We start from the raw sequence: 27,982 nt of genomic DNA, 5'->3' as shown, positions 1-27,982 counted from the left end.
ACCTTCTTGTCAACTGTCTGAAATGGTTTCAGAGTAGCAGCCATGTTAGTATGTATCTGCAAAAGAACAGGAGTACTTGTGGCACCTTAGAGACTAACAAGTTTATTAGAGCACAAGGTTTTGTGGGCGACCGCCCACTTCATCGGATGCATAGAATGGAACATATAGTAAGAAGATACATATATATATATACATACAGAGAAAGTGGAAGTTGCCATACAAACTGTAAGAGGCTAATTAATTAAGATGAGCTATTATCAGCAGGAGAAAAAAAACTTTTGTAGTGATAATGAAGATGGGCCATTTAGACAGTTAACAAGAAGGTGTGAGGATACTTAACATAGGGAAATAGATTGAATATGTGTAATGACCCAGCCACTCCCAGTCTCTATTCAAACCCAAGTTAATGGTATCTAGTTTGCATATTAATTCAAGCTCAGCAGTTTCTCGTTGGAGTCTGTTTTTGAAGCTTTTTGGTTGCAAAATTGCCACCCTTAAATCTTTTACTGAGTGGCCAGAGAGGTTGAAGTGTTCTCCTACCGGTTTTCGAATGTTATGATTCCTGATGTCAGATATGTGTCTATTTATTCTTTTGCGTAGAGACTGTCTGGTTTGGCCAATGTGCATGGCAGAGGGGCATTGCTTGCACATGATGGCATATATCACATTGGTACATGTGCAGGTGAACAAGCCCCTGATGGCGTGGCTAATGTGATTAGGTCCTATGATGGTGTCACTTGAATAAATATGTGGACAGAGTTGGCATCAGGCTTTGTTGCAAGGATAGGTTCCTGGGTTAGTGTTTTTGTTGTGTGGTGTGTGGTTGCTGGAGAGTATTTGCTTCAGGTTGGGGGGCTGTCTATACATGAGGACTGGTCTGTCTCCCAAGATCTGTGAGAGTGAGGGATCATAGAATCATAGAATATCAGGGTTGAAGGGACCTCAGGAGGTCATCTAGTCCAACCCCCTGCTCAAAGCAGGACCAATCCCCAACTAAATCATCCCAACCAGGGCTTTGTCAAGCCTGACCTTAAAAACTTCTAAGGAAGGAGATTCCACCACCTCCCTAGGTAACGCATTCCAGTGTTTCACCACCCTCCTAGTGAAAAAGTTTTTCCTAATATCCAACCTAAACCTCCCCCACTGCAACTTGAGACCATTACTCCTCGTTCTGTTATCTGCTACCACTGAGAACAGTCTAGATCCATCCTCTTTGGAACCCCCTTTCAGGTAGTTGAAAGCAGCTACCAAATTGTCCCTCATTCTTCTCTTCTGCAGACTAAACAATCCCAGTTCCCTCAGCCTCTCCTCATAAGTCATGTGTTCCAGTCCCCTAATCATTTTTGTTGCCCTCCGCTGGACTCTTTCCAATTTTTCCACATCCTTCTTGTAGTGTGGGGCCCAAAACTGGACACAGTACTCCAGATGAGGCCTCACCAATGTCGAATAGAGGGGAATGATCACGTCCCTCTATCTGCTGACAATGCCCCTACATATACATCCCAAAATGCCATTGGCCTTCTTGGCAACAAGGGCACACTGTTGGCTCATATCCAGCTTCTCGTCCACTGTAACCCCTAGGTCTTTTTCTGCAGAACTGCTGCCGAGCCATTCGGTCCCTAGTCTGTAGCGGTGCATGGAATTCTTCCGTCCTAAGTGCAGGACTCTGCACTTGTCCTTGTTGAACCTCATCAGATCTCTTTTGGCCCAATCCTCCAATTTGTCTAGGGCCCTCTGTATCCTATCCCTACCCTCCAGCATATCTACCTCTCCTCCCATTTAGTGTCATCTGCAAACTTGCTGAGGGTGCAATCCACACCATCCTCCAGATCATTTATGAAGATATTGAACAAAACCGGCCCCACGACTGACCCTTGGGGTACTCCACTTCATACCGGCTGCCAACTAGACATGGAGCCATTGATCACTACCCGTTGAGCCCGACAATCTAGCCAGCTTTCTATACACCTTATAGTCCATTCATCCAGCCCATACTTCTTTAACTTGCTGACAAGAATACTGTGGGAGACCGTGTCAAAAGCTTTGCTAAAGTCAAGGAACAACACATCCACCGCTTCCCCCTCATCCACAGAGCCAGTTATCTCATCATAGAAGACAATTAGATTAGTCAGGCATGACTTGCCCTTCGTGAATCCATGCTGACTGTTCCTGATCACTTTCCTCTCCTCTAAGTGCTTCAGATTTGATTCCTTGAGGACCTGCTCCATGATTTTTCCAGGGACTGAGGTGAGGCTGACTGGTCTGTAGTTCCTAGGATCCTCCTTCTTCCCTTTTTTAAAGATGGGCACTACATTAGCCTTTTTCCAGTCGTCCGGCACTTCCCCCGATCGCCATGAGTTTTCAAAGATAATGGCCAATGGCTCTGCAATTACATCTGTCAACTCCTTTAGCACTCTCGGATGCAGCTCATCCGGCCCCATAGACTTGTGCTCGTCCAGCTTTTCTAAATAGTCCCAAACCACTTCTTTCTCCACAGAGGGCTGGTCACCTCCTCCCCATGCTGTGCTGCCCAGTGCAGTAGTCTGGGAGCTGACCTTGTTCGTGAAGACAGAGGCAAAAAAAGCATTGAGTACATTAGCTTTTTCCACATCCTCTGTCACTAGATTGCCCCCCTCATTCAGTAAGGGGCCCACACTTTCCTTGACTTTCTTCTTGTTGCTAACATACCTGAAGAAACCCTTCTTGTTACTCTTAACATCTCTTGCTAGCTGCAACTCCAGGTGTGATCTGGCCTTCCTGATTTCACTCCTGCATCCCCGAGCAATATTTTTATACTCTTCCCTGGTCATTTGTCCAATCTTCCACTTCTTGTAAGCTTCTTTTTTGTATTTAAGAGCAGCAAGGATTTCACTGTTAAGCCAAGCTGGTCGCCTGCCATATTTACTATTCTTTCTACACATTGGGATGGTTTGTCCCTGTAACCTCAATAAGGATTCTTTAAAATACAGCCAATTCTCCTGGACTCCTTTCCCCCTCATGTTATTCTCCCAGGGGATCCTGCCCATCAGTTCCCTGAGGGAGTCAAAGTCTGCTTTTCTGAAGTCCAGGGTCCGTACTCTGCTGCTCTCCTTTCTTCTCTATGTCAGGATCCTGAACTCGACCATTTCATGGTCGCTGCTTCCCAGGTTCCCATCCACTTTTGCTTCCCCTACTAATTCTTCCCGGTTTGTGAGCAGCAGGTCAAGAAGAGCTCTGCCCCTAGTTGGTTCCTCCAGCGCTTGCACCAGGAAATTGTCCCCTACCCTTTTGAAAAACTTCCTGGATTGTCTGTGCACCGCTGTATTGCTCTGCCAGCAGATATCAGGGTGATTGAAGTCTCCCATGAAAACCAGGGCCTGTGATCTAGTAACTTCCGTGAGTTGCCAGAAGAAAGCCTAGTCCACCTCATCCCCCTGATCCGGTGGTCTACAGCAGACTCCCACCACGACATCACCCTTGTTGCTCACACTTCTAAACTTAATCCAGAGACACTCAGGTTTTTCTGAGTAACAGCCGTGTTAGTTTGTATTCGCAAAAAGAAAAGGAGTACTTGTGGCACCTTAGATACTAACCAATTTGTTTGAGCATAAGCTTTCGTGAGCTACAGCTCACTTCATCGGATGCATCCGATGAAGTGAGCTGTAGCTCACGAAAGCTTATGCTCAAATAAATTGGTTAGTTTCTAAGGTGCCACAAGTACTCCTTTTCAGGTTTTTCTGCAGTTTCATACTTGAGCTCTGAGCAGTCATACTGCTCCCTTACATACAGTGCAACTCCCCCACCTTTTCTGCCCTGCCTGTCGTTCCTGAACAGTTTATATCCATCCATGACAGTACTCCAGTCATGTGAGTTATCCCACCAAGTCTCTGTTATTCCAATCACATCATAATTCCTTGACTGTGCCAGGACTTCCAGTTCTTCCTGCTTGTTTCCCAGGCTTCTTGCATTTGTGTATAGGCACTTGAGATAACTTGCTGATTGTCCCTCTTTCTCAGAATGAGGCAAGACCCCTGCCCTCTCGCGCGCTCCTGCTTGTGCTTCCTCCCGGTATCCCACGTGTCCCCACTTACCTCAGGGCTTTGGTCTCCTTCCCCCGGTGAACCTAATTTAGAGCCCTCCTCACTAGGTTAGCCAGCCTGCTTGCGAAGATGCTCTTCCCTCTCTTTGTTAGGTGGAGCCCGTCTCTGCCCAGCACTCCTCCTTCTTGGAACACCATCCCATGGTCAAAGAATCCAAAGCCTTCTCTCCGACACCACCTAGGAGCCATTCGTTGACTTCCACGATTCAACGGTGTCTACCCAGGCCTTTTCCTTCCCCGGGGAGGATTGACAAGAACACCACTTGCACCTTAAACTCCTTTATCCTTCTTCCCAGAGCCACGTAGTCTGCAGTGATCCGCTCAAAGTCATTCTTGGCAGTATCATTGGTGCCCACCTGGAGAACCAGGAAGGGGTAGCGATCTGAGGGCTTGATGAGTCTCGGCAGTCTCTCTGTCACATTGTGAATCGTAGCTCCTGGAAAGCAGCAGACTTCTTGGTTTTCCTGGTCGGGGTGACAGATAGATGACTCAGTCCCCCTGAGGAGAGAGTCCCCGACCACCACCACCCGCCTCCTTCTCTTGGGAGCGGTGGTCGTGGAACCCCCAACCCTAGGACAGTGCATCTCATGCCTTCCAATCGGCGGAGTCTCCTTCTGTTCCCTTCCCTCAGATGTATCATCTAGTCCACTCTCCACATTAGTACCTGTGGAGAGAACATGAAAACGGTTACTTACCTGTATCTGCTTTGCTGGTACATGGACACTCCCCTTTCTTCTTCTGGAGGTCACATGCTGCCCATTTTTCAGGATAGGTTGTAAATTTTTGATGATGTGCTGGAGAGGTTTTAGTTGGCGGCTGAAGGTGACAGTTAGTGGCATTCTGTTATTTTCTTTGTTGGGCCTGTCCTGTAGTAGGTAACTTCTGGGTACTCTTCTGGCTCTGTCAATCTGTTTTTTCACTTCAGCAGGTGGGTATTGTAGTTTTAAGAATGCTTGATAGAGATCTTGTAGGTGTTTGCTTCTGCCTGAGGGATTGGGGCAAATATGTTTGTAATTTACAGCTTGGCTGTAGACAATGGATCTTGTGGTGTGTTCTGGATGGAAGCTGGAGGCATGTACGTAAGTATAGTGGTCAGTAGGTTTCCGGTATAGGGTGGTGTTTATGTGACCATTGTTATTAGCACAGTAGTGTCTAGGAAATGGACCGCTTGTGTGGACTGGTCTAGGCTGAGGTTGATGGTGGGATGGAAATTGTTGAAACCATGGTGGAATTCCTCAAGGGCTTCTTTTCCATGGGTCCAGGGCCACTCTCATTACCACTTCAAAAATTATTTTTCCTCGCTTGGTATCCTGCTGTTAATTGATTTGTCTCGTTAGACTGACCTCACACTTGGTAAGGCAACTCACATCTTTTTATGTATTTTCACCTGCTCCTGTATTTTCCACTCTATGCATCTGATGAAGTGGGTTCTAGACCACGAAAGCTTATGCACAAATAAATTTGTTAGTCTCTAAGGTGCCAGAAGGACTCCTCGTTGTTTTTGCTTTCCAGACTTCACCCTCCCATTGAATATCTGCCCTTCAGATTATTTTTCCACAGAGATACTGGCCTGGATTATTCCAAATTTAATTTAATCTGGTTATTTTCTGCCAATATATTAAAACCATTTCACAAGGCCTCATCTGGAATACTGCATACTCTTCTAGTCACCCCCATTCAGGAAAGATGCATTCAAACTGGAATCGGCGCTGAGAAGGGCTACAAGGATGATCAGGGGAAGGGAGGTCCAATTTCATGCAAGGAGGCTGGAAGAGCCGTGCTAAGCCAACATAGGTTTAGTGGGGAGCTGGTTGTGCTCTATAAATACATCAGGAGCAAACACCAGGGATGGAGGAGAGCTATAGAAGCTAAAGGACAATGGTCGTCCAAGGACAAATGAGGATAAACTAGCCATGAATAAATCTAGGTTGGAAATTGGAAGAAGGCTTCTAATCATCAGAGGGAGGGGTCTAGAACAGCCTCCTAACAGGAGCAGTGGGAGCAGCAACCGAACAGGGATTAAGAGGGATCTTGATAAATTTATGACCGGACTATATGGTGGGGGTTACCGACAACAGCAGGAGACAGGGTGTGGTGACTCAGGAGCTCCCTTCCAGTCCTGGTTCATTGATCCAGTTCCTCTGTACAATTTCTCTGCCCTCACATACACAGCTCGTCTCAAGTTAAAACCATCTGCCGGTTCCATTAACCATGGTGTTTATTCCAACTTCTAGGCCAGTTTTCTCAACAGTTTTCAGGTTGGCGGTGCCTTCTTCAAAGTCAAACATTTTTACTATACCATAAATACTATTTACGATAAAAGTAAGAATAAAAAATGATAGCAATGTTATGCCTATAGAATTGATTGGTGTGTGTTTCGAGAGGTGGACACAGAATAGTTGACCTTGAAGTGTGCTGGGAGTGGGGGAGTGAGATTATCTTTGCTTGAGACTGTAATAAAATTTCCAATGCTTCTTGACTCCTGCAATTGCCTATTGTGACCTCCCTGGGAGTTGCAACCCACCAGATGTGAAACTCCGCCTTAGATCATTAAGGAAGACAGCTGTAGCCTTCATAGTTCTATATACTGTGTAGTTTGGCATTACCCCGTGTGACATTTTTTCAGTCAACATAAGAGTTTTTTCATCCCAGACCATTTTGAATTGGATTTTCAATTCAAATTTCATGCAACCATATCAAATCCTTTGCTAAGATCCAAATCCATGGAATCTACTGCATTCCCTTTTCCCACTAATTTTGCAATTCTAGCCAAAATCAAAAATAGCAAATTGATTAGACAAACCTACTCTTTAGAAAACCAACTTGGTTATTGGTCCTGGTTCTGCTACTCTCTAGGTATCTGGTAATTTGCTCTTTTGGTATTTTACTAGGGAAAGAAAGAACCAATTTTAATTTTACAAATTGTTCTGACATTTGTTTTACAGTTAACACATGGCTGCATCTGATTCTTGCCCTGTGAACCTACAGGTGTGTTGTGCTGAGCAAAATACACCATGTAGCTGCAGCAAATAGAGTTAAAAATCCTCACTTCCTATACATTGTGCAGACAGCTTGTCTATGCAAAAGGATCTTCATATATTACGCAACTTCCCTGCACCCCTTCCATTTGGTTATACCTATTTGCTATGTCTGCTTTACGCATAAATTGATTTCAAGCTCTTTGATGTATGGATTATGTCTTCTCTAAGTTTGTACAGTGCCTAGTTCAGTCGGATCACAATCTACATGGAGCTTCTAGTGGTGTTTCCACGGACAGCTCACAGGGTTTTTCCTTTTGTTCCAGTGACAGAGCTGCCACTTTGTATAACAAGATGGCTAGTTCAAGTCCCACCCAAGGATAGATTTCTTCAAACAATTCAAGTGCCTCATATTGCAAAAGATGGAGAATTTGGAAAACAGGACCACAGTGTTGCTGGACCTTGTATCTGTATATTAATCTCCTTAGCTTCCCAGGGAAAGGCATTCAGATGTACTGAACACTGTTGGGAACTTAGCTCATCAGCAGAGAGACCAAAGGGACCCTAGGCTAAGAAGAGATCCTGCACCATTCCAAAGTATTGTGGCTTTCTCACGCCTTGGCTCAGGGCTCTCCCGACCTGTTTCTTTTACTGCAGCCACTAGGCATTAGCAAATTCCAATTTAAAAGCCTGATGAGGCCTTGCCCACAGTTTAACGACTGCCAGCTTATTCTTTCTGTCTTGCATTAAAATGCTGCATGCGCAGCTCCAGAGTCAGGACTGCACAGCTGCTTTTCACTAGTGGAAAGAAAAGGAGTACTTATGGCACCTTAGAGACTAACCAATTTATCTGAGCATGAGCTTTTGTGAGCTACAGCTCACTTCATCGGATGCATACTGTGGAAACTGCAGAAGACATTATATACACAGAGACCATGAAACAATACCTCCTCCCACCCCACTCTCCTGCTGGTAATAGCTTATCTAAAGTGATCATCAAGTTGGGCCATTTCCAGCACAAATCCAGGTTTTCTCACCCTCCGCCCCCCCTCACACAAACTCACTCTCCTGCTGGTAATAGCTCATCCAAAGCGACCACTCTCCCTACAATGTGCATGATAATCAAGGTGGGCCATTTCCAGCACAAATCCAGGTTTTCTCACCCCCCCCCCCACCCCCATCCTGTATTTGTGCTGGAAATGGCCCACCTTGATTATCATGCACATTGTAGGGAGAGTGGTCGCTTTGGATGAGCTATTACCAGCAGGAGAGTGAGTTTGTGTGTGTGGTTTTTGGAGGGGGGTGGGGGGGGTGAGAAAACCTGGATTTGTGCTGGAAATGGCCCACCTTGATTATCATACACATTTTAAAGAGAGTGGTCACTTTGGATGGGCTATTACCAGCAGGAGAGTGAGTTTGGGGGGGGGGGGGGCGGAGGGTGAGAAAACCTGGATTTGTGCTGGAAATGGCCCAACTTGATGATCACTTTAGATAAGCTATTACCAGCAGGAGAGTGGGGTGGGAGGAGGTATTGTTTCATGGTCTCTGTGTATATAATGTCTTCTGCAGTTTCCACAGTATGCATCCGATGAAGTGAGCTGCAGCTCATGAAAGCTCATGCTCAAATAAATTGGTTAGTCTCTAAGCTGCCACAAGTACTCCTTTTCTTTTTGCGAATACAGACTAACACGGCTGTTACTCTGAAACCTTTCACTAGCGTGTAAGTGATATACTCTCAACAGCACCGATTATTACGGGCACTGGCCTCTAGATGGCACTTCCTCCCTTCACAGACACAGATCAATAAGCAAACACAATTACTGGCTGCAACTCAGTTGCTCCCTAAACAGAGTAGAATTTGGTGTTACAGAGAAATCCTTAAGTTAGATGCTGGCAGCACAAACACTGCAGCCAGAGACTATAACACAACAGCTTTTTAGCTCAATAGCAGCAGCTCCAGAAAGCTATGGCTTGTAGCACTTGGTTTTATGCTGAAAGAAGGAACACTGACCAAGACACCAAGGTTAAGAGAAGAGTGCCCTGGGCTTTCTAACTCCCACATACACGGCCATTTGGAGATGGGTAGAAGGGACCAGTGGATGATGCCTTGACAGTGCAACACCCGCATAGAAATGCCCCACAGTCACAGCACTGGGTCGAAGCTCCAGACCTGAACTCATGGGACATGTAGGATTTGAGCCCGTGACTTTCTGGCCCAGAGCTGAGCAGGTTAGGATCAGGTATTTTAAAGGACCAGTGCTCCAATGGGGCTAAAAACAGCCATGAACGTACCTAGAAAATAAATTCAGAGGTGGCTGTTGAGGAGTTCTGTGCGGATTGTTTCCAGCAAAGGATGGAGTTGGTTGCAGCATGCAGGCATTAGTCATCCTGCGTGATCTGTGATGGGCTGGAGCAGGCGCTCAAAAGCCCCTTCTTAAAATACAAAAACCAGTTTGAAAAGAAGTTTGGGGGTGATTGTCCCACGATGGAGGTGCTTCTGCTTTGGACTTCAATATGGTGAGTTCTTTGGGGGAAGACATTCCCCAGTCCCTCCACACTACTCTCAGCAGAGCCCATGCACCCCAGGGACATGGGGTTTAGCATACACAGAGAAGGCTCATTTTCACCACAGTCTCTAGGTAAAATACTACCTTTGCTGCAACTTCAGTCAACGGAAGCCCCATATAAGCAGCCAGAGCCAGGCCTGAGGTGGATCCAGGTTTGGAAGAATTATTTTAAGAGGACATTGTCAGCTCTTCCATTGAATAGGCAGAGCAAGCGGGAGCTTAGGGCAACAAACTCTGTACGAGCATTTGCAGAGCTCTCTAAGCTCCATGGTTCACCAGCTCTAGTGAGATGTTTAGAAGAATCTGCAACAAGATGCTGGGGGTTGTTTCTAATGGGAGTGCCTGGGTGCCACAGCTTTGCAGAGGTCAGGGGAAACCCCCCCAGAATGGCATTACTGAAAGCTTGGTAGCAGCTGGGAGACCCAGAAATAACCAAATAAGGGATAAGAACTGATCATCTGGTCTAACTCAATTTAATCTAAATTGATCTACTGCATTCTGAGCTGTGGTTAACCCAAGAAGTGCTGGCCTGACACCTACAGCTGGCATTCACTCAGAGGACAGGGGAAAGATTTAGAGCAGGGGTCAGCAACCTGCGGCATGCGTGCCAAAGGCGGCAGCCAGCTGATTTTTAGTGGCACTTTTCTGCCTGCCAGGGTCCTGGCCACTGGCCCTGCTAAGCCCGCTGCTGGCCTGGATGGATGGAACCCTGGGCTGGCAGCAGGCTGAGCAGGGCTGAGCGGCTCAGCGCACTGCCGGTCTGGGGTTCCATCTGGCGCCCGCACAGCCAGTCTGGGGTTCCATCTGGCGGCTCCTGACAGCCGGGGTCCTGGCCACCGGCCCCACTCAGCCTGCTGCTGGCACGAGGTTCTGCCCATCCAGGCCGGCAGTGGGATGAGCGGGGCCAGCGGCTGGGATCCCAGACCTGCAGCGAGGGCAGCAGATGGAACCCCAGACAGGCAGCGTGCTGAGCTGCTCAGCCCGCTGCTGGTCTGGGGTTCTGTCCACTGGCCCCTGCTAGCCAGGGTCCTGGCCACCGGCACCGCTTAGCCCGCTGCCAGTCTGGGGTTCCATCGGGGGGCCCCTGTAAATGTAAAATTTATTCCTGGCACGTGAAACCTTAAATTAATGAGGACTTGGCACGCCACTTCTCAAAGGTTGCCGACCCCTGATTTAGAGAGTCAGGAGCCTATTTCTCATATATCTTACTCCAGTCTTTTCATAGATTCACAGACTCCAAGGCGGGAAGGGGCCTTCGTGATCATCTGGTCTGACCCCCTGTATAACACAAGCCAGGGAACATCCCCACAGTAAGTCCTAGAGCAGATCTCTTAGAAAAACATCGCTTCTTGTATTAACAATGGTCGGTGATAGAGAATCCACCACAACTCTTGGTACGTTGTCCAGTGGTTAATTACTCACTGTTAAAAATGTATGCCTTATTTCTAGTCTAAATTTATCTAGCTTCAACTTCCAGCCATTGGATCATGTTAGACCTTCCTCTGCTAGACTGAAGAGCCCATTATTAAATTTTTGTTCCCCATGGACTACTGACTAATCAAGTCACGCCTTAACCTCTGTTCGTTAAGCTAAATAGATTGAGCTCCTTGAGTCTATCACCATAAGGCAGGTTTTCTAATCCTTTAATCATTCTCATGGATCTTCTCTGACCTCTCTCCAATTTATCAGCATCCTTCTTGATTTGTGGGCAACAGAACAGGACACAATATTCCAGCAATGGCCACATCAGTGCCAAGTATGGCTTCCTGGTTGCCTGCCCCCCCCCTTTTTTTTAAAGGAAAAGGCTAAAACCAGAAAGGTCACATACAAATAATCCCTTTCTATCTACTCATGCAACTTTAAATGTAGCCAATATGGAACAATTCTTTGACATTCTCATCCTGAGCTAGCTTCCACAGCCCCACCAATGGAGGCACATGTTGAGAAGAATGATTTTAAAAGGAGACTACCAGCCCGGGGCAGCACAGCTCTCCTATTTACTATGGGGAGAACAAGTGGAAGCCTAGGGCAAAACATTCTGTATTAGCACTTACAGATCCCCGTGTACAATTGGGGGTTAGTACTGAACTTAGCCATGAAACCACAGCTGAAAGGAACATGTGCAGGCAAAGAGGCTTTAGAGTCCCAGACACTGCAAAATGTATGTGAGCTGCTGTTATACTTCTGGGTCTCTCTATTACTCTGTGTCTCTCTTCTACTGCAGTGCCCATTCAGACTCTTTCAGGTGTCCGTTGTCTCTAAGACCAGTGCTGGCAAGAGCCTACACTAGATATGACAATAGAAAAATGTCACATGAAATCCTAGGCCCCTGACAGGACTCCACTCTCTGAGGGCTGTGTACCCAATCAGGTCATTCCCATCTGGTGTTATATCTGTCCTGCGTCTTTCAAAGCATATTGCACTGGTTTCAGGGTGACCCCACACACCAAGGCAAGACAATTTGCCAAAGCCTGGTCTTTATGGCTAGCCCAGAAAGCAGGCAGCCTGGGAGATCAGGGATGCTTAGTAGAAGTGATGAGATGCAAAGGTAGACTTGGCAATGAGAGTGTTTGCTACCGCTCTGGAGACAATCCTGGATCAGTTCAGGGCTAGATCCCAGCAGACAAGCCAGGCACCCTGCAGTGAGGAAGGATGGTCCAGTGATTAGTGCATTTGTCTAGGCTGGGAGAAATCTGGGTTTGATTCTCTCCTCTGCCACGTGTGACTGCAGGCAAACTCCTTAATCCTCACCTTGTAAAATGAGACTCATAGTCCTGCCCTGCCTCACAGAAGGCTGCTAAGATAAGTGTATTACTGATTCCCATGGTGGGGCCAGATAGAAACCTGCAGTGTATACCTGTGCTGTGCTGAAATCCAGAGTGGTGTCTCTGATAGCTCTGCAGCCCGTAGGAGGGTGAGAAAGTGCTCTCTATAATTGTGAGGTGTCTCTTACTCATTGTACTTAGCCCTAGGGTGACCCTGTCTGGATGACCTTGGTGGGGTGTCACACCAGTGCTGTTATTTACATACCATTTCTTTGGTTCTAACCCCATCATCTTGTGTACATGAGATAACTGGAGGCTTGAATGACTTCATGGATCTAGCATAGGGACTTCCCTTAAAGGGTTGGCAGCCTTCTGACCTCATGAGAGAGGCAGTTGGGGGAAAAGGGCACATACCCTGGAGCACTTGGTTTAGAAAGCCCCCTAAGAAATGCCCTGCATGCTGGTTGTGGTGAGTAAGGGAAAGTCAGTGGGCCCCACGAGTGGCAGGAATAGGGGACTGATGGATACAGGCCATAAAGACAAATAACTCAATAAGCCTCCAAACTTGGTGACTGGTTCCCTCTACATCTGTAATTACACAAATGGAAAACAATTTTGACCCATTTCACTCTTAAGCCTCAATACCTTAAGTCAACAGACCTTACTTCAGGGGCCCCTACTCCAATGCTAGGGGTTGACTGCTCCCAGCGGCTGCTACTCCCCATGGACCACTCTCCAGATAACTTCCAGAGCTGCCCCTGGGGCCGCTGCTGCTCGGGCAGTCCCCGAGGCACCCTGGGACCCATGCTCAGGTGCTCCCCAGAGCCAGGCACACCAACTGGTGCATGGGTGCTCCCTGGAGCCAGCTGCTGGGGCCGCCCAAGCAGCAGCCGGTGCGGCCAGCCCTGGGGATGGCCTGAGCAGCTGGCCCTGCGGCCGTTCCAGCAGTGGCTGGTGCGGCTGGCTATGGGGCACCGGAGCAGCTGGTCCTGGGGCCATCTGCTCGGGTGGCCCTGCAGTCAGCCGTACCAGCTGCTCTGGAAGTCCTGGAGGTCACAGAAAGTCATGGAATCCGTGACTTCTATGACCTCTGTGACAGAATCACAGGCTTATCCATGATTAAAATGATCAGTGGCTGGACCAAATGATATTTCCTAGTTTGTATACTTGGACTGGCCAGGGAGATTCAGTCCCTGGAGGGAACCAGGGAGTTAGCCACACCCTCCTCTAGCTGGGTCGATGGGCCCAGAGTGTTGTAACTAAAGAGAGGCTCAACACAAGGACAGCTCAGGCTGATGTGAGGCGTTTGATGGGGAACAAAAGTTGGGAATGGAAAGCCCAGCCTGTGGGTGAAAAGCCTTTGGTATGTTTATTAAGTCAAAAGTGAAATGGCAGAGAAAGAACTAGAGCTGCTGGGCTAGGGAATCTTCCAAAGAGACAAAGCTACTGTAACTAGTTGTGTGATTTATGCTCATTATCAGCAGCATTATTTTCACTGAAATCAGGTTGGTTTCCAGAGAACCAGGAAAGTTGGTTGATTCTGAGGGGTGAGGGGATTGCCCCAGCGGTCACCCATGTTAAGAGTGGTGATGGATAACTATGCTAACTCTGAGCTATGGGGAGATGGTAACACTGCTATCCCCTGTCTGCCTCATTCCTTATTCCATTCATGACTCAGGGAACATGACATCCAGGGCACTCCTAACTGCCTATGGAGGGTTGCTCTTATTATTGAGGCATGTACTATGAAAGGGTCAGTCTGAAGTTATAAGGAAGGTTCCAATCAGCTCTTAGTTCTCCTGTGCTGCTCTGCCCACCTCTTGCTCTAATATTCTCTGTAAGTCCAGCTGCCCTTGGCAGCCAAAGGCACAAGGACAAGGATTTCCACTCTCTTGGTGAATCTAGAACAAGGAGGTGATGGTGAGTAAAAAGGAGCTCAGTGGTGTTACCACAGGCTCAGCTACAAAACAAGTCAGAGCTCTCAGTTCAATTGCAAAACCCAGCTGCATCCTATCCCCAAGATAAGCCAACAGGAGGCAATTAAATTTCACAAGTATAAAGTCCCCTGGCTCATGAGATCAGAGACCCAGGATCAGTCTAGGCTCATGGCTTCATTTTGACTCCCTGATATGTCAGCTGGGACAGTCAAGAATGTTTCTACTAAATGAAAAGGATGAAGATCAGCTTGCTGTAAATGGTGATAAATGGCCTGTCACTAAATAAAAAACATTCCACTGTGATTGTGATGAGGATCTAACTGGTGTCAGAAAAGTCACTGCCTGTTTCAGATGGTTAGAGGATGCCTCCCACCTCAAACAATTTTCACAGTAGTTGTCAGAACCTAGTGGGGTGGGGGTGGTTCAGTTGCTTTAAAACCCCAACATATCTCCTAGTTTCTTATCCAGACACCCCTCCTTAAAATGGTGACACTATCCATACCCAGAATGAAAAGTTAGCTGCTGCTAATGTCAAAGAACCTGTGCCTCTATCTGGCTTTCTGATTTTTTGGCACACAATGTCTTTCCTTCATAAGCCCACATGAAGGCAGATCTCTTCCCAGCAAAGTGCAATGTTAAGGAAGTATTTAACCAGGTTTAAAAATTGTTTTGCCATTGGACTCTACACAAAAAAAGCACCTCTCGAAGAATCTCTTGGGTGAAAAGAATAAGGACTTAGGTATTCACCTCCACCATACATGACTCGAGTACCCAGAGTCAAAGGATAACAATGATTTCCTTTCATTCTGTATTAGCCCCAGTAAATTAAAAACCATGATCTCTCTGTATTTAAATCTTTGAAATTTACATTTCCTAAAGAAGTGGTTGATACTGGGCATGTGTGAGTGGGGTAATTGCTGATAAGAATAGAAAGGTATATTAGGAGAGACCCACAGTGCACCATAAAAGGCCAGCTGCCACCAGGCAGTTTTGGAGTCTGAGTCAGAGAGAGATTCAGTCGGGAGCAGACGGCTGAACTGGAAACCAGCAAGAGAAGCCAAAGGAAAGAAGTCAGAAAAGCTGCTGCAGAGAGAGACAGAGAAAAGAAAACTGGAGCAGAGCAGAGCAGAGCTGACTGACCAGGAGCTGAACAGCGATTAAAGAAGAATACTAAAAGATTTATCACAGCAGCAGTAGTGATATAAAGGGATACCAATGAATTTATAAAGTAAGCTTGCCAGTTTTAATATAATTTTAGTGTAGTGTAGTCTAGCATAGTATTTAACATGTGTATGCTAGAAGTGTGTGTGTGTTTTTAATTGTATTTTACTTATGCAAAACTTAAAGCAGTGGTTCTCAACCAGGGGTACGTGTACCCCTGGGGGTAGTCAAAGGTCTTCCAGGGGGTACTCAACTCATTTAGATCAGTGTTTCTCAACCTGGGGTTTGCAGCCTCCAGGGAGGTCATGGGACGGGCTTGCAAGTGCAGGGCCGAAATCAGTGGGTGACAGCCAGGGCTTCAGCCCTGGACAGCAGGGCTTGGACTTCAGACAAGGCTCACAAGTGAAAAACAGGCTTAAGAATCACACTGAAATGTAAGTACAATATTTATATTCCAATTGATTTATTTTATAATTATATAGTAAAAATGAGAACGTCAGCAATTTTTCAGTAAGTGTGCTGTGACCCTTTAGTATTTTTATGTCTGATTTTGTAAGCAAGTAGTTTTTAAGTGAGGTGAAATGGAGTATGGAAGACAAATCAAGACACCGGGAAAGGGTACAGTAGTCTGGAAAGGTTGAGAACCACTGATTTAAAGAACTACTGTCAGCAATTTGTTACAAACTGGCCACTTGTAACAAAGCACTTTGCTTAGAATCGTAAACCGTATACTACTGTGGTTTAAATGCTCTTTAAATTTGGAACAGGGGATTTGTGTCTTGGGGATTTTGTGTTTTGTTTAGAATTTTTAGGATAGAGCGTATTAGGGATTATTAGTTACTTTGTTTTGGAAAACAATACTGCCTGTGTCAATTACTTTATCCGAAGGCTATATCCATGTCCTTTAGCGTTTCCTTAACAACCCTGGAAACTTATACCTCGGGAAGGACAGTTTAAGGGGGGTAGGGTATTAAAGCGGCATCCCCAAAATCAATTTTTCGGGGTTACACGGTCACTGGACCATCCGTCCTCTCTGGGTTAAGCCCTAACATGGACAAATTTCTCACAATTAATTTTTTGTATGCCTATTCCAAAATTCATCTTGGTTAAAATAAATCTGTAATGCCTCTTCCTAGGTTTATATCCTCAAATGCAGTTCCAGGAGGTGAACCCCACCCAGTCCATCACAGAAGTCCCATTGTCAGTACCTTTCATCACTCCACTGGTAAAACAGCATCCTGAATTCCTTCTGCATGTATAGGTAAGGGGCGGGGCTTCACTACAAAGTCCCAAACCACCCACCATTTTTTAGGATGGGACCTGAGGCGACAATGTTTGAGGGCCAGTTGGCAGATGTGGGGGCACTTTGGGGGGACCCTGATCAGACAATCTGATCTCCCTTGCCTGAACCCAAGAGTATCCCATGTCACCCTGAACACCTCCATGCATGGTACTGCCCTGGTTTCCTGCAGTCCCTTGGAATGTTGTTACTTGTGAATTTCAAGGATGTTTTTGCTTTTACCTGGCGGGCTGTGGCAGACACACACATGATGCTCTCACCAGAGATATTGCCAGTGCTTGGGCAGAGGTTCTGGCTGGGCACTCGACGCCCATAAAATGCAGATAGGATGCTAATGGAGGTCTTGTGGGGACAAATGACTCCCAGTTGCTCCCCATCACAGGCATGGGCTGTGTGGTTCTTCAGCACCTTTTGAAGGTAACCTGAGAGGAGTAAAACACACAGATGTTGTATGCAGGGTCGTTGTAGCCATGCTAGTCCCAACTTGTCCCTATAAAACATAAAGAGTCATTAGAGCTGGGAAGTGTTAGAGCTGCAGGGAATGAGAACACAGCCTCCAGACTCCTGGCAGCGGGGGCAGGAAGGTTTCATAGATTCATAGATATTTAGGCCAGAAGGGACCATTATGATCATCTAGTCTGACCTCCTGCACAATGCAGGCCACAGAATTTCACCCACCACTCCTAAAAAAGACCTCACACCTATAAAAGGTTCAAGACCCAGTTGGAGGAGATGGCCCTGAAGTATCCCAGGCAAATGCAAACTCAGTAAAGGAGGGAGATATTGTGGCAGGGAGGGGAATGCACTTTTCTGCCAGGCAGAGGGAGGGGAATATTGTACCAAGGTCTATACCAGCAGTTCTCAAACTATGGGTCGGGACACCAAAGTGGGTCACAACCCCATTTTAATGGGGTTGCCAGGGCTGGCATTAGACTTGCTGGGGCCCAGGGCCAAAGCCTGAGCCTTACCACCCAGGGCCAAAGCCAAAGCCTGAGGGCTCCCACCATGGTTGGTGGGACTCAAGTTACAGGCCCCCTGCCTGGGGATGAAGCCCTTGGGCTTTGGCTCCCGTGCCTGGGCCAGTGAGGCTTGGGCTTTGGCTTTGATCCTCCCCACCTGGGGCAGCAGAGCTTAGGCAGGCTCAGGCTTTGGTCCCCACTCCTGGGGTCATTTTTGTTGTAGTAATTTTTGTTGTCAGAAATCGGGTCACAGTGCATTGAAGTTTGAGAACCCTAGTCTACGCTAAGGGTTGTCCAAAGTGGGATAAAAGTAATAAAAACCAGCTCAGCCACTTGGAAAGAATAAGCAAGAGTTGGAGACAAACATTTGGGTTTTTTTTAACCTGTCTTTAAGCTAAAAGAACCAATTGGCGGTTTTCAAGGTTTTTGGTGACATAACAAACTTACTGTAGAAACAGACCAAGATGGTTCATAGATTCATAGCTTCTAAGGCCAGGGGGGACAATTATAATAATCTAATAGTTTTCATAACAGACCACAGAAATTCACCAGCAGCACTTGCCTCAAGCCCAATCACTTGTGGTTGAACTAGATCTTATCATTAAGAAAGACATCCAGTCTTGACTTAATGACACCAACTGAAGGAAAACGCCCCACATCCCTTGGTGAGCTGTTGTGATGGCTAATTATTCTCACTGTTCAAAAGTTACACCTTATTTCCACTTCAATTTTTCTAACTTGAATTTACAGCCATTGGATCTTGTTACACCTTTGCCTGCCAGATTAAAGAGCCCTGTAGTATCAGATATATTTTGTGCAGGTACTTATAGACCAAGATTAAGTTGCCTCTAGAGACACAATGCACTGGCACTCAGGGAATTGGAGTTCAGATCACCAGCTCTTCCACAGCCAGTTCCTCACATTGTTCTCCTATTCCCCAGCTGAGCAGAGGGCTTGGGACACTGAGGAGACATCAAGTTTGTTCTGGAGGGACCTGCATTAAGACCTCTCCAAGGTCACTTCTACATTAAAAAATGTAAGCCAGGCCTTATCCTGAGAAGACTATCACAGGAAGTGGCCATGTCCAGGCCCCATTTACACAGGAGTAAATCAGGAATAACTCCACCAAAGTTGGCAGAATTATACATTAGTGTAAGGGGAGAATTAGGCCCTTCACTTTTTAGCTTCTTCTCCTTCCCCTCATCACTGTTATTCAGCTCTTTACAGCAGGGAATGAGATGTGCTCAGTCTGACATGAAAGCTTCTACAGAAGCATTTCCCCATGACTGAAGCTCCAGCCCTGTGTCTGAAATACATAGCTTGTGTCAGGGAGCTTTTGCTTATCAGCCAGCTGAGCAGCGGTGGTATCACTGAGAACAAGAGAAGCAGCAAGGAGGCAAAGTTAAAAAACCATGAAAGCTTGGTTCTAGATATTGAGGGGCCAGTGCTCCACACATGAAGTTTTCAGGTCCCACATGAGTCATTCCTCACCCTGCTCTTCTCTCTCTGCAGTTCCACTACTCATACTATATCTCCCTCATTGGGCCCCACTCAGCTAAACAAGGAAATAAAACCAGAGTAAGTTACAATTGCCTCCCTCCCAGTTCTCTGTGCCATTTGCAATGATTAATTTAATGACATAGACCTACTAAGTGAAGGACCATGTGGAGAGGCTCCCCCATGTAGATCCCTGACCTCATTAACATGTGATCCTGTGCTACGGAAGTCAAGGAGATCATTGGCAGTGAGCTGTACAGTAGCAGAATCTGACCCTCAGAGGGCACCAAAGCAGCAAGAGCTACAGGGCTTAAAACCAGCCAAAGCCACAGCACAGCACTGAGGGCCACTTTCAGTTCCCCTTACCATGCACACTTCAGCCTGAGTATATCCTGACACTCATGACTGTGGCCAGACTTTGAAGGAAAGGTCCCTAGGGAACCCTCCCTACTTCACGTCTCACGAGCCCATATTTAGACAGACACCTATATGCTCCATTCCAGAGGTCAGCACTGTCCCGCGTTCAATGGGGCGCCAATGCCCCCTGACACTGCACTTTTTGCAGCCATTGTGGGCAAGGCCAGGTATACTGTGCAGGCGTTGGGCCTACATCCAGTATAAAGGTCTCTTGGTTTCTATGACAATCTGGGGGGTCAGGCTGAAAAATCCACAGCAGCTGGAGGTGAATTACAAAAACAGGAGCTCCTTATGTTGTTAAATATGACAATGAATATAATCCAGTCTGGGTACCAGGTTATTTCACGCTGTTAATTTCACTCAGCCCCTGAAGATCAGTTCTCAGTGCATGGCAGATACTGCCATGTAGGCCTCAGCAGTGGGGAAGAGGGAGGTTTTAGTAGCTGAGGAGGCGGCAGTTGGGATTTTTGGCTGCGTGGAAGGTGATGGAGGCAGAGTGGGATTGTGGGATGAGCACAGTAGCTGGATGTTGGTGCTAAAAGGGCCAGCAGTGAAATAGCAACCACATTAACTATTTAAGTGGTCTTCAGTGGGTTTCAGAATTAATACTGCAGCTCAGCTCTCTTGTTTAAGACTGTCAGGCTGTCTAAGGCAAGACTGCATCCGCTTACACTCAATTTTCTTCTGGCAGGTTTTCTTTGCAACCATTTTGGGGTGGGGTTGGTTATTTATAATGAAAGTTACAATCTTTAGTGCATTTCTCTGGCAAGGGGTGGACATTGACAAATGCTGCAGCTGAAGAATCATGGAATACATAGCGCCCTGACCATGAGCGACTTGCCCTCTCCCCACCCAACGTACATCGTACTGGGCTTTTGATTAGATTTGCTCATATTGCCCCCCATCAAAATTCATTGCCAGGTCGAGGGGGAGGAAATCTGGCTGTGAGTTGCCTTCCCCGCAGCTTGTGATTAGCAGGGAGCTTCCCCCTCTCTGATACTTGCTGAGGGAAGGAACCATGTCCTCTAGTACCAGCACTGGCCATTAATTACTGAGGTTGTATGAAACTCCTGACATATCAAAGCCCGTCCCACCCTTATCTCCTTCTTTGTAGGCTGATCTCACTCCAGCTCCCCGAAATCCTTCCCTGGCAGTACTGTCCTGCCCCAGGGAAGGATGGTGAAGGATTGTGTGTAAACCCTGAGGGATCCTTTACATACCTACAGCACATGCCTGAGCTTGGGGATTTAATAGCGAGGGTGGGTAGTGAATTGGTCAACCTAATGCCAGCTTCCCTTCTAGGTTTTAGGCCTTGTCTACACTGGAATTTCAACCCCTGATGTAGCTGCATCTCTGTCTGTAGGAGTTTGCACTATTTACACCAGTGCAGATCTCACCAGACTGGCTACATGAGGCATTTGTAGACAAGGCCTTAGAGATCCACAAACCAGCAGCAACCCAGATTTACAAGCAAGAGTCAAAGTCTAAGAAACACTTGTCCTAGTCTATGACTCTGAGTAAAGTAGTCAATTGACCAGATTATTTTTCACTCACTGGTCTGAGAAGCTCTGAATTCACAGCTGGTGAAGGATCTGGAAAGCCGTGTGGCGGGGCTGTGTACATCCAGCTAACCCCCATCCCCCAACTGAGCTATCTGGGGAGAGAGCTGCCATCCACACTGCGTGTATCCACACCTGTTCTCTGAATCCATCCAGAAACACTGGTACCAGGCTCTGCTGCACAATGGACTCTTTTACCTTCCCGGTACTCAGGGCTAACCCTTTGATGTCTGGCGTCAGAGCTCCTCATAGTGCAGGGTTTCCTGTATGCAGACTCACTCCGGGCCCCACAGGGTTAATTTTACACTTGGACACAGCAGCAGATTTTTTGATTATTTTCTTTCCTTCTCTTTTCATTGGTGAGAGAAGAATAACGGTCTGAAATCTGTCCCTAGAGGGCCTCGGCGTTTCACTGCTGGTTCGTTCATCTTAATGCCATTACAAAGAAGAAAACGAGAACGGAAGGGAGGAGGATGGAAATGCAGCCAAGAGGGCAGCGGATCAACCACTTTGGTGGGGTCCCTGCAAAGTCCACCTCCCCCAGAGGGGAAGCAATAGCATTCCTTGGAATGGGCGCTGGTTCCAGGAAAGAACAGTGCTGGACCAACAAGGGCAAAAGAGGGAAGCTCTTGGGGTACTGGTATCCACTGAGAGAGGGGGACAGGATCAACAAGGCCACAGAGCAACATTCAGCCCTTGGAAAAATACTGCTCTTCAAGGGTCCCCACAGAGTACAGTGGTTCGAGCATGTAATAGGGTTGCCTAGATTAGGATCAGATCCAATTAGGATCAGATCCAATTTGTTCTAGGCACTGCACATACCTGCTAAGAGGCCACCCCTACTCCAAGGAACTTATGTTCTAAAGAGATGAGACAAACAAAGGGTGGGAGAAAGCAAGTGTAGTTATTCCCATTGTACAAATGGGGAAACTGAGGCAAAGAGAGATTAAGTGACTTGCCAAAAGCCATGCAAAGTGGTGGTGGTAGAGCCAGAAAATGAATCCAGGGTTCCTAATTCTGAGCCTGGTACCTTATGCTTCAACATTTAATTTAGTGCTGTGAAACAAGACGGACTGACAGCCCCAAAGACCAAAGTGTTCCACTGAGCCAAAGGATGATGGCAGTGCCAATTTGCCCCATTGGGGCCATTCTTCGTAGCCCATTCAGTCAGTTGGGCTCCCTGTGCCACTGCCTGAAAGAGGCCAATTACTGTAAATTAATGTGGGCACCTCTCTATTAAAAGCTAGACACAGTGCACGAGTTCATGTCACAAGCAATGTATCAATAGCCAGCAGAATACAGGTGTCCATCGACCAGTGAACGGAATCACAGGTCAGAGTGTGCCTCCAGGGCACCACAGCAAATACCCTTTAAGTGAAGGTGGCAAGCAAATGACAGAACCAGAGGCTCAAGTTGATTGGTGGAGGAGGGTTCTGATCGGTGAGGCACAAAACAATAGCCCACCCAAGTTAGAACTTACTGCTAAGGTGCTTAACCAGCAACAGTAATGATTCCTGGCAGAGGTGCGTCGTTGATACACCAAGGAGGAAAACGCATTGTGATAAGTGAATCTAAAAGCCCGACGCTGCCAAAACCTCCAGATTCAGCATCCAAAGAAGTGTTGGCATTTCTCTGTAAAATGCAGGGTGCTGGGAATTGTATAACAAGACAGATATGTACAATACACCACAGTCCATGGGGTTTCATTTTTGTAAGGAAACACACTGACCTTGGCTGTACAGCTAAAAATCCGCTAAGCACAGTGATAAACCCAAAATATCACTTATTTTTAGAAATATTCATCATCTTGATGCGTAGTCACAGTTGTAAGCATGTCATATTCCCTTCTAGATAAGCACATATACTCATAATCACATGCTCTTCTCCTGCATGCTTCCCTCCTCTTAATTCACTTTCTCACTGTTGTCTCATCTGAACAAACGTCCAGTTGTACAAAAATGTATGCATCTGTTTAACTTAATGCACACGAGCAGTCCATTGAAGTCATTGGGACTACTTATGATTGTATGATTTTGCAGGATGACCAGCTTATATTGCAAGGTCTTCAGGACAGAGACTCAGTCTTTATCTATATTGTAAAATATATGCCAAGCACATCTATGATTCTATATAGGTTATAAATGATAATGTTAATAATTATTACTTCTTGTTGCAGATTCTAGGTAGTATAGTCCAAACAGCATTGCCTATGCTAAAAAGAACTAGGATTAGAACTATCATTACATTAATAGATTTGAAAGTCAGAAGATACATTTTTATCAATGACTTGGAAGTAGGGCTGTCGATTAATCGCAGTTAACTCAAGTGATTAACTAAAAAAATTAACCATGATTTAAAAGATTAATCGCAGCTTTAATCACACTGTTAAACAATAGAATACCAATTGAAATTTATTAAATATTTTGGATGTTTTTCTACATTTTCAAATATATTTATTTCAATTACAACATAGAATACAAAGTGTACAGTGCTCATTTTATATTATTTTTATTACAAATATTTGCATTGTAAAAATGATAAAATAGTATTTTTCAATTCACGTCATACATGTACTGTAGTGCATTCTCTTTATCATGAAAGTACAACTTACAAATGTAGATTTTTTTTTGTTACATAACTGCACTCAAAAACAAAACCATATAAAACTTTATCATCTACGAGTCCACTCAGTTCTAGTTCTTGTTCAGCCAATCGCTAAGACAAACAAATTTGTTTATATTTATGGGAGATAATGCTCCCTGCTTATTATTTACAATGACACCTGAAAGTGAGTATGTGGCACTTTTGTAGCCGGCATTGCAAGATATTTATGTGCCAGATATGCTAAACATTTGTATGCCCCTTCATGGTTTGGCCACCATTCCAGAGGATATGCTTCCATGCTGATGATGCTCTTTAAAAAAATTATGCATTAATTAAAAATTTGTGACTGAACTCCTTGGGGGAGAATTATATGTCTCCTGCTCTGTTTTACCCACATTCTGTCATGTATTTCATGTTATAGCAATCTCAGATGATGACCCAGCACATGTTGTTCATTTGTCATTGCAGATTTGACAAAAAGCAAAGAAGGTACCAATGTGAGATTTCTAAAAATAAATACAGCCCTTGACCCAAGGTTTAAGAATCTGAAGTGCCTTCCAAAATCTGAGAGGGACTAGATGTGTAGCATGCTTTCAGAAGTTTTAAAAGAGCAACACTCCAATGTGGAAACAACAGATCCTGAATCTCCAAAAAAGAAAATCAACCATCTGCCAGTGGCATCTGACTCAGATGATGAAAATGAGCATGCATCGGTCCACACTACTTTGATTCATTATCGAGCAGAACCTGTCATCAACATGGACATATGTCCTCTGGAATGGTGGTTGAAGCATGAATAGACATATGAATCTTTAGCGCATCTGGCACATAAATATCTTGTAACACCAGCTACAACAGTGCCATGCGAATGCCTGTTCTGACTTTCAGGTGACATTGTATACAAGAAGCGGGCAGCATTATCTCCCGCAAATGTGAACAAACTTGTTTGTCTGAGTGATTGGCTGCACAAGAAGTAGGACTGAGTGGACTTGTAGGGGCTACAGTTTTATACTGCATTCAAAAACAAAGTAGTTATTTTTTGTACATAATTCTTCATTTGTAATTTCAACTTTCATGACATAGAGGTTGCACTACAGTACGTGTAATGGGAGAATTGAAAAATACTATTTATTTTATCATTTTTACAGTGCAAATATTTGTATTCAAAAATATAAAGTGAGTACTGTACACTTTGTATTCTGTGTTGTAATTGAAATCAATATATTTGAAAATGTAGAAAACATCCAAAAATATTTAAATGGTATTCTATTATTGTTTAACAGCACGATTAATCATGCAATTAATTTTTTTATTGTGTGATTAATTTTTTTTAATTGCTTGACAGCCCTGCTTGGAAGAAAACAAAATCATCACTGATAAAGTTTGCAGATGAGACAAAAATTGGGAGAGGAATAAACAATGACAAGGACAGGTCACTGACAGAGAGAGTGGGATCACTAGGTAAACTAGATGCAAGCAAACAATGTACATTTTAATACAGCTAAACGTAGATGTATACATCTAGGAACAAAGAATGCAGTCCTCACTTACAGGCTGGGGGACTCTATCCTGGCAATCAGTGACTCTGAAAAAGATTTGGGGGCTGTCGTGGATAATCAGCTGAACAGGAGCACTCAATGTGATGCTGTGGTCAAAAGAGCTAATGTAATCCTGGGATGCATAAACAGGGGAATCTAGAGTAAGACTAGAGAGGTTATTTTACCTCTCTGTTTGGCATTGGTGCAACCACTGCTGGAACACTGTGTCCAGTTCTGGAGTCCACAATTCAAGAAGGATGTTGATAAATTGCAGAGGGTTCAGAGAAGAGCCACGAGAACAATTAAAGGATCAGAAAACCTACCTCAGAGTGATAGACTCAAAGAACTCAATCTTTTTAGTTTGACAAAGAAGAGGTGAAGGGGTGACTGGATCACTGTCTACAAGTATCTACATGAGAAACAGATATTTAATATGTGCTCTTCAGACTAGCACAGAAAGGTGTAACACAATTCAGTGGCTAGAAATTGAAGCTGGACAATTTCAGACTGGAAATAAAGCATAAATTTTAACAGTGAGAATAATTCATCCTTGGAATAATTTATCAAGTGTCATTGTGGATTCCTGCATTGCTGACCATTTTAAAATCAAGATTGGATGTTTTTTCTAAGAAATCTGCTCTAGGAATTATTTTGGGGCAGGTCCCTGGCCTGTGTTATACAGGAGATCAGACTAGATGATCACAATGGTCCTTTGGACCTTGGAATCAATTAATCTGACCTTCTGCATAATCCTGGTTATAGACATTCATCCACTGATTCCTGAAGTGGATAGACTTATTCTTTCCAACTATGTAAGTCAACTCTAACAAGCTCAATAATTTGTGGGCATTTAAAACATACCAGGCCAAATTCAGCCCAGGTGTAAGAATGCACCAATGTACTTGACTTATGAGCCAAATCCTGAAGTCAACAGAGTCACTAGGGATTTACACTGGTGTAACTGAACACAAAATTTGGCCCTTTGCAACCATCGACTTCAGTGTGGCTGCACTAGAACTGGGAGAAATTTTTTGGTCGAATAGTAAATTCACCAGAAAAATGCAGCTTTGTGGTGACCAAACTATTTAAATCTTGATTTAAAGACTTCAATTTACAGAGAACCCACCATTTACTCTAGTTCAAACCAGCAAGTGACCCTGACCCCACACTTCAGAGGAAGCAAAACCCCTCCATGGTCTCTGCCAATCTGACCCAGGGGAAAATTCCTTCCTGACCCCAAATACAGCAACCTGTTAGACACTGGGCATGTAGGTGAGACCTGTTAGGAGAATGTGAAATAAATAGGATAGAGACTAAACAATAATCTTGCTTCTGGCCTTGCTTTTAGTTTAAACCGGCTGAACAAGCAAGCAAGAAAATATGTGAAAGTACAAGGCTGCACTCCCTCCTCCCACCACAAGTGGGTAGCCTTGCCTTTCAGTAACAAGGGAAGATAAGGGGCTAATCAAGCAGTGGGAGGGTATAAGAAGGAGACGCAAAGTCTGCAAGAAAGTGACCATGGCCAAAAGAAACCCTGCTCCTTACCCCTCCCATCAGGTACAAAAGAGGTACTCATCCCCCCTAGACTCAAGACCTCTCAGAACAGAACACGACCATATATTGGAAGGAGTGGTACCAGGGGAGGGGAACTAAAAATATAATTAAGTTTGCCAAGAAGGGGGGGAGGGGGAAGAGGGAGCTCCATCAGTGTGCAAAGCTAGGGCTTAGGAGAAGAAGGGGGTAGCATATTAGCATATTGAACTGTAGTTGGGGGAGGGGAAAAGGAAAACTCTATCAGCGTATAGAGTTAGCCTAACTGGTGTGAAGGGCTTTGGAATGCGTTGGCTTGCTTAACTCCATAAACTCACTGAATTGCTTGTAGACTGGACTCTGGACTGTTATTTTCCAGTGAACTGTGTCTGGGAACTGAGAGGAGCTGGATTCTCGCCAACAAGACCTACCACCAGACACCTGGGAAAAAATTATCTGTAGTAACTTAGAGTCCTTCCCATCTAGTGTCCCATCTCCAGCTGTTGGAGTGCCTACATTAGCAAGATTTGGCCCAGTGAGCACATATTATTACATTTGCTGTAATAAATTATTCAGGAACCAGAACCATAAGTTATTTTTAAAAAAACCCTTAAATAGCAAGATTCAAAGGGGGATTGGACATTTATACATATAACAAGACTATGGAAACAGCAGAATTAATGATAAGAACAAGAATATAGGAAGGGATATAAAACTTCCTGCTTCAGGGTTTAAGACAACCTCTAACTATTAGGGATCAGGAAGAGATCTTTCTGGGGGACAGATTATCACCCAACCACCTACTGTAGAGTTTCTTGTACCTTCCTCTGAAGCAGGGTGGATTTGATTTAAATCACTAGTCAGGAAGACTAGATTTAATCATGGATTTCTACATAAAAGTGCATTCTTGTTGGTTGTTGTAACCTTAATACATATTCTTCACAACTCAGAGATAGATGTAGGTTTCATTTTTAGAAGGTACACACTATACATTTTTAAGTGATTTATTTTGACAACTTTTCAGATTAGTTTTACAGCTATATCAGAAAATGAATGATTGCTTGGTTATTTCATTTACCAAAGGTAATTGAA

General features: G+C 45.2%; 1 protein-coding gene across 2 annotated transcripts in view; it reads right to left on the bottom strand.

Annotated features, from left to right (window-relative positions):
• Positions 1–27,982, bottom strand: part of LOC140916925 (protein eva-1 homolog C-like) — a 49,187-nt gene that overhangs the window by 16,196 nt on the left and 5,009 nt on the right. For both annotated transcript variants that reach the window (XM_073358824.1, XM_073358825.1), the window contains exon 2: positions 17,009–17,208. In XM_073358824.1, coding sequence (XP_073214925.1) covers positions 17,009–17,208 — 200 coding nt within the window. The remainder of the gene's footprint in view (positions 1–17,008; positions 17,209–27,982) is intronic.

This window comes from Lepidochelys kempii, chromosome 9, assembly GCF_965140265.1.
Source record: "Lepidochelys kempii isolate rLepKem1 chromosome 9, rLepKem1.hap2, whole genome shotgun sequence".
Lineage (NCBI taxonomy): Eukaryota > Metazoa > Chordata > Testudines > Cheloniidae > Lepidochelys > Lepidochelys kempii.
This window is presented reverse-complemented; position numbering and strand designations above follow the sequence as displayed.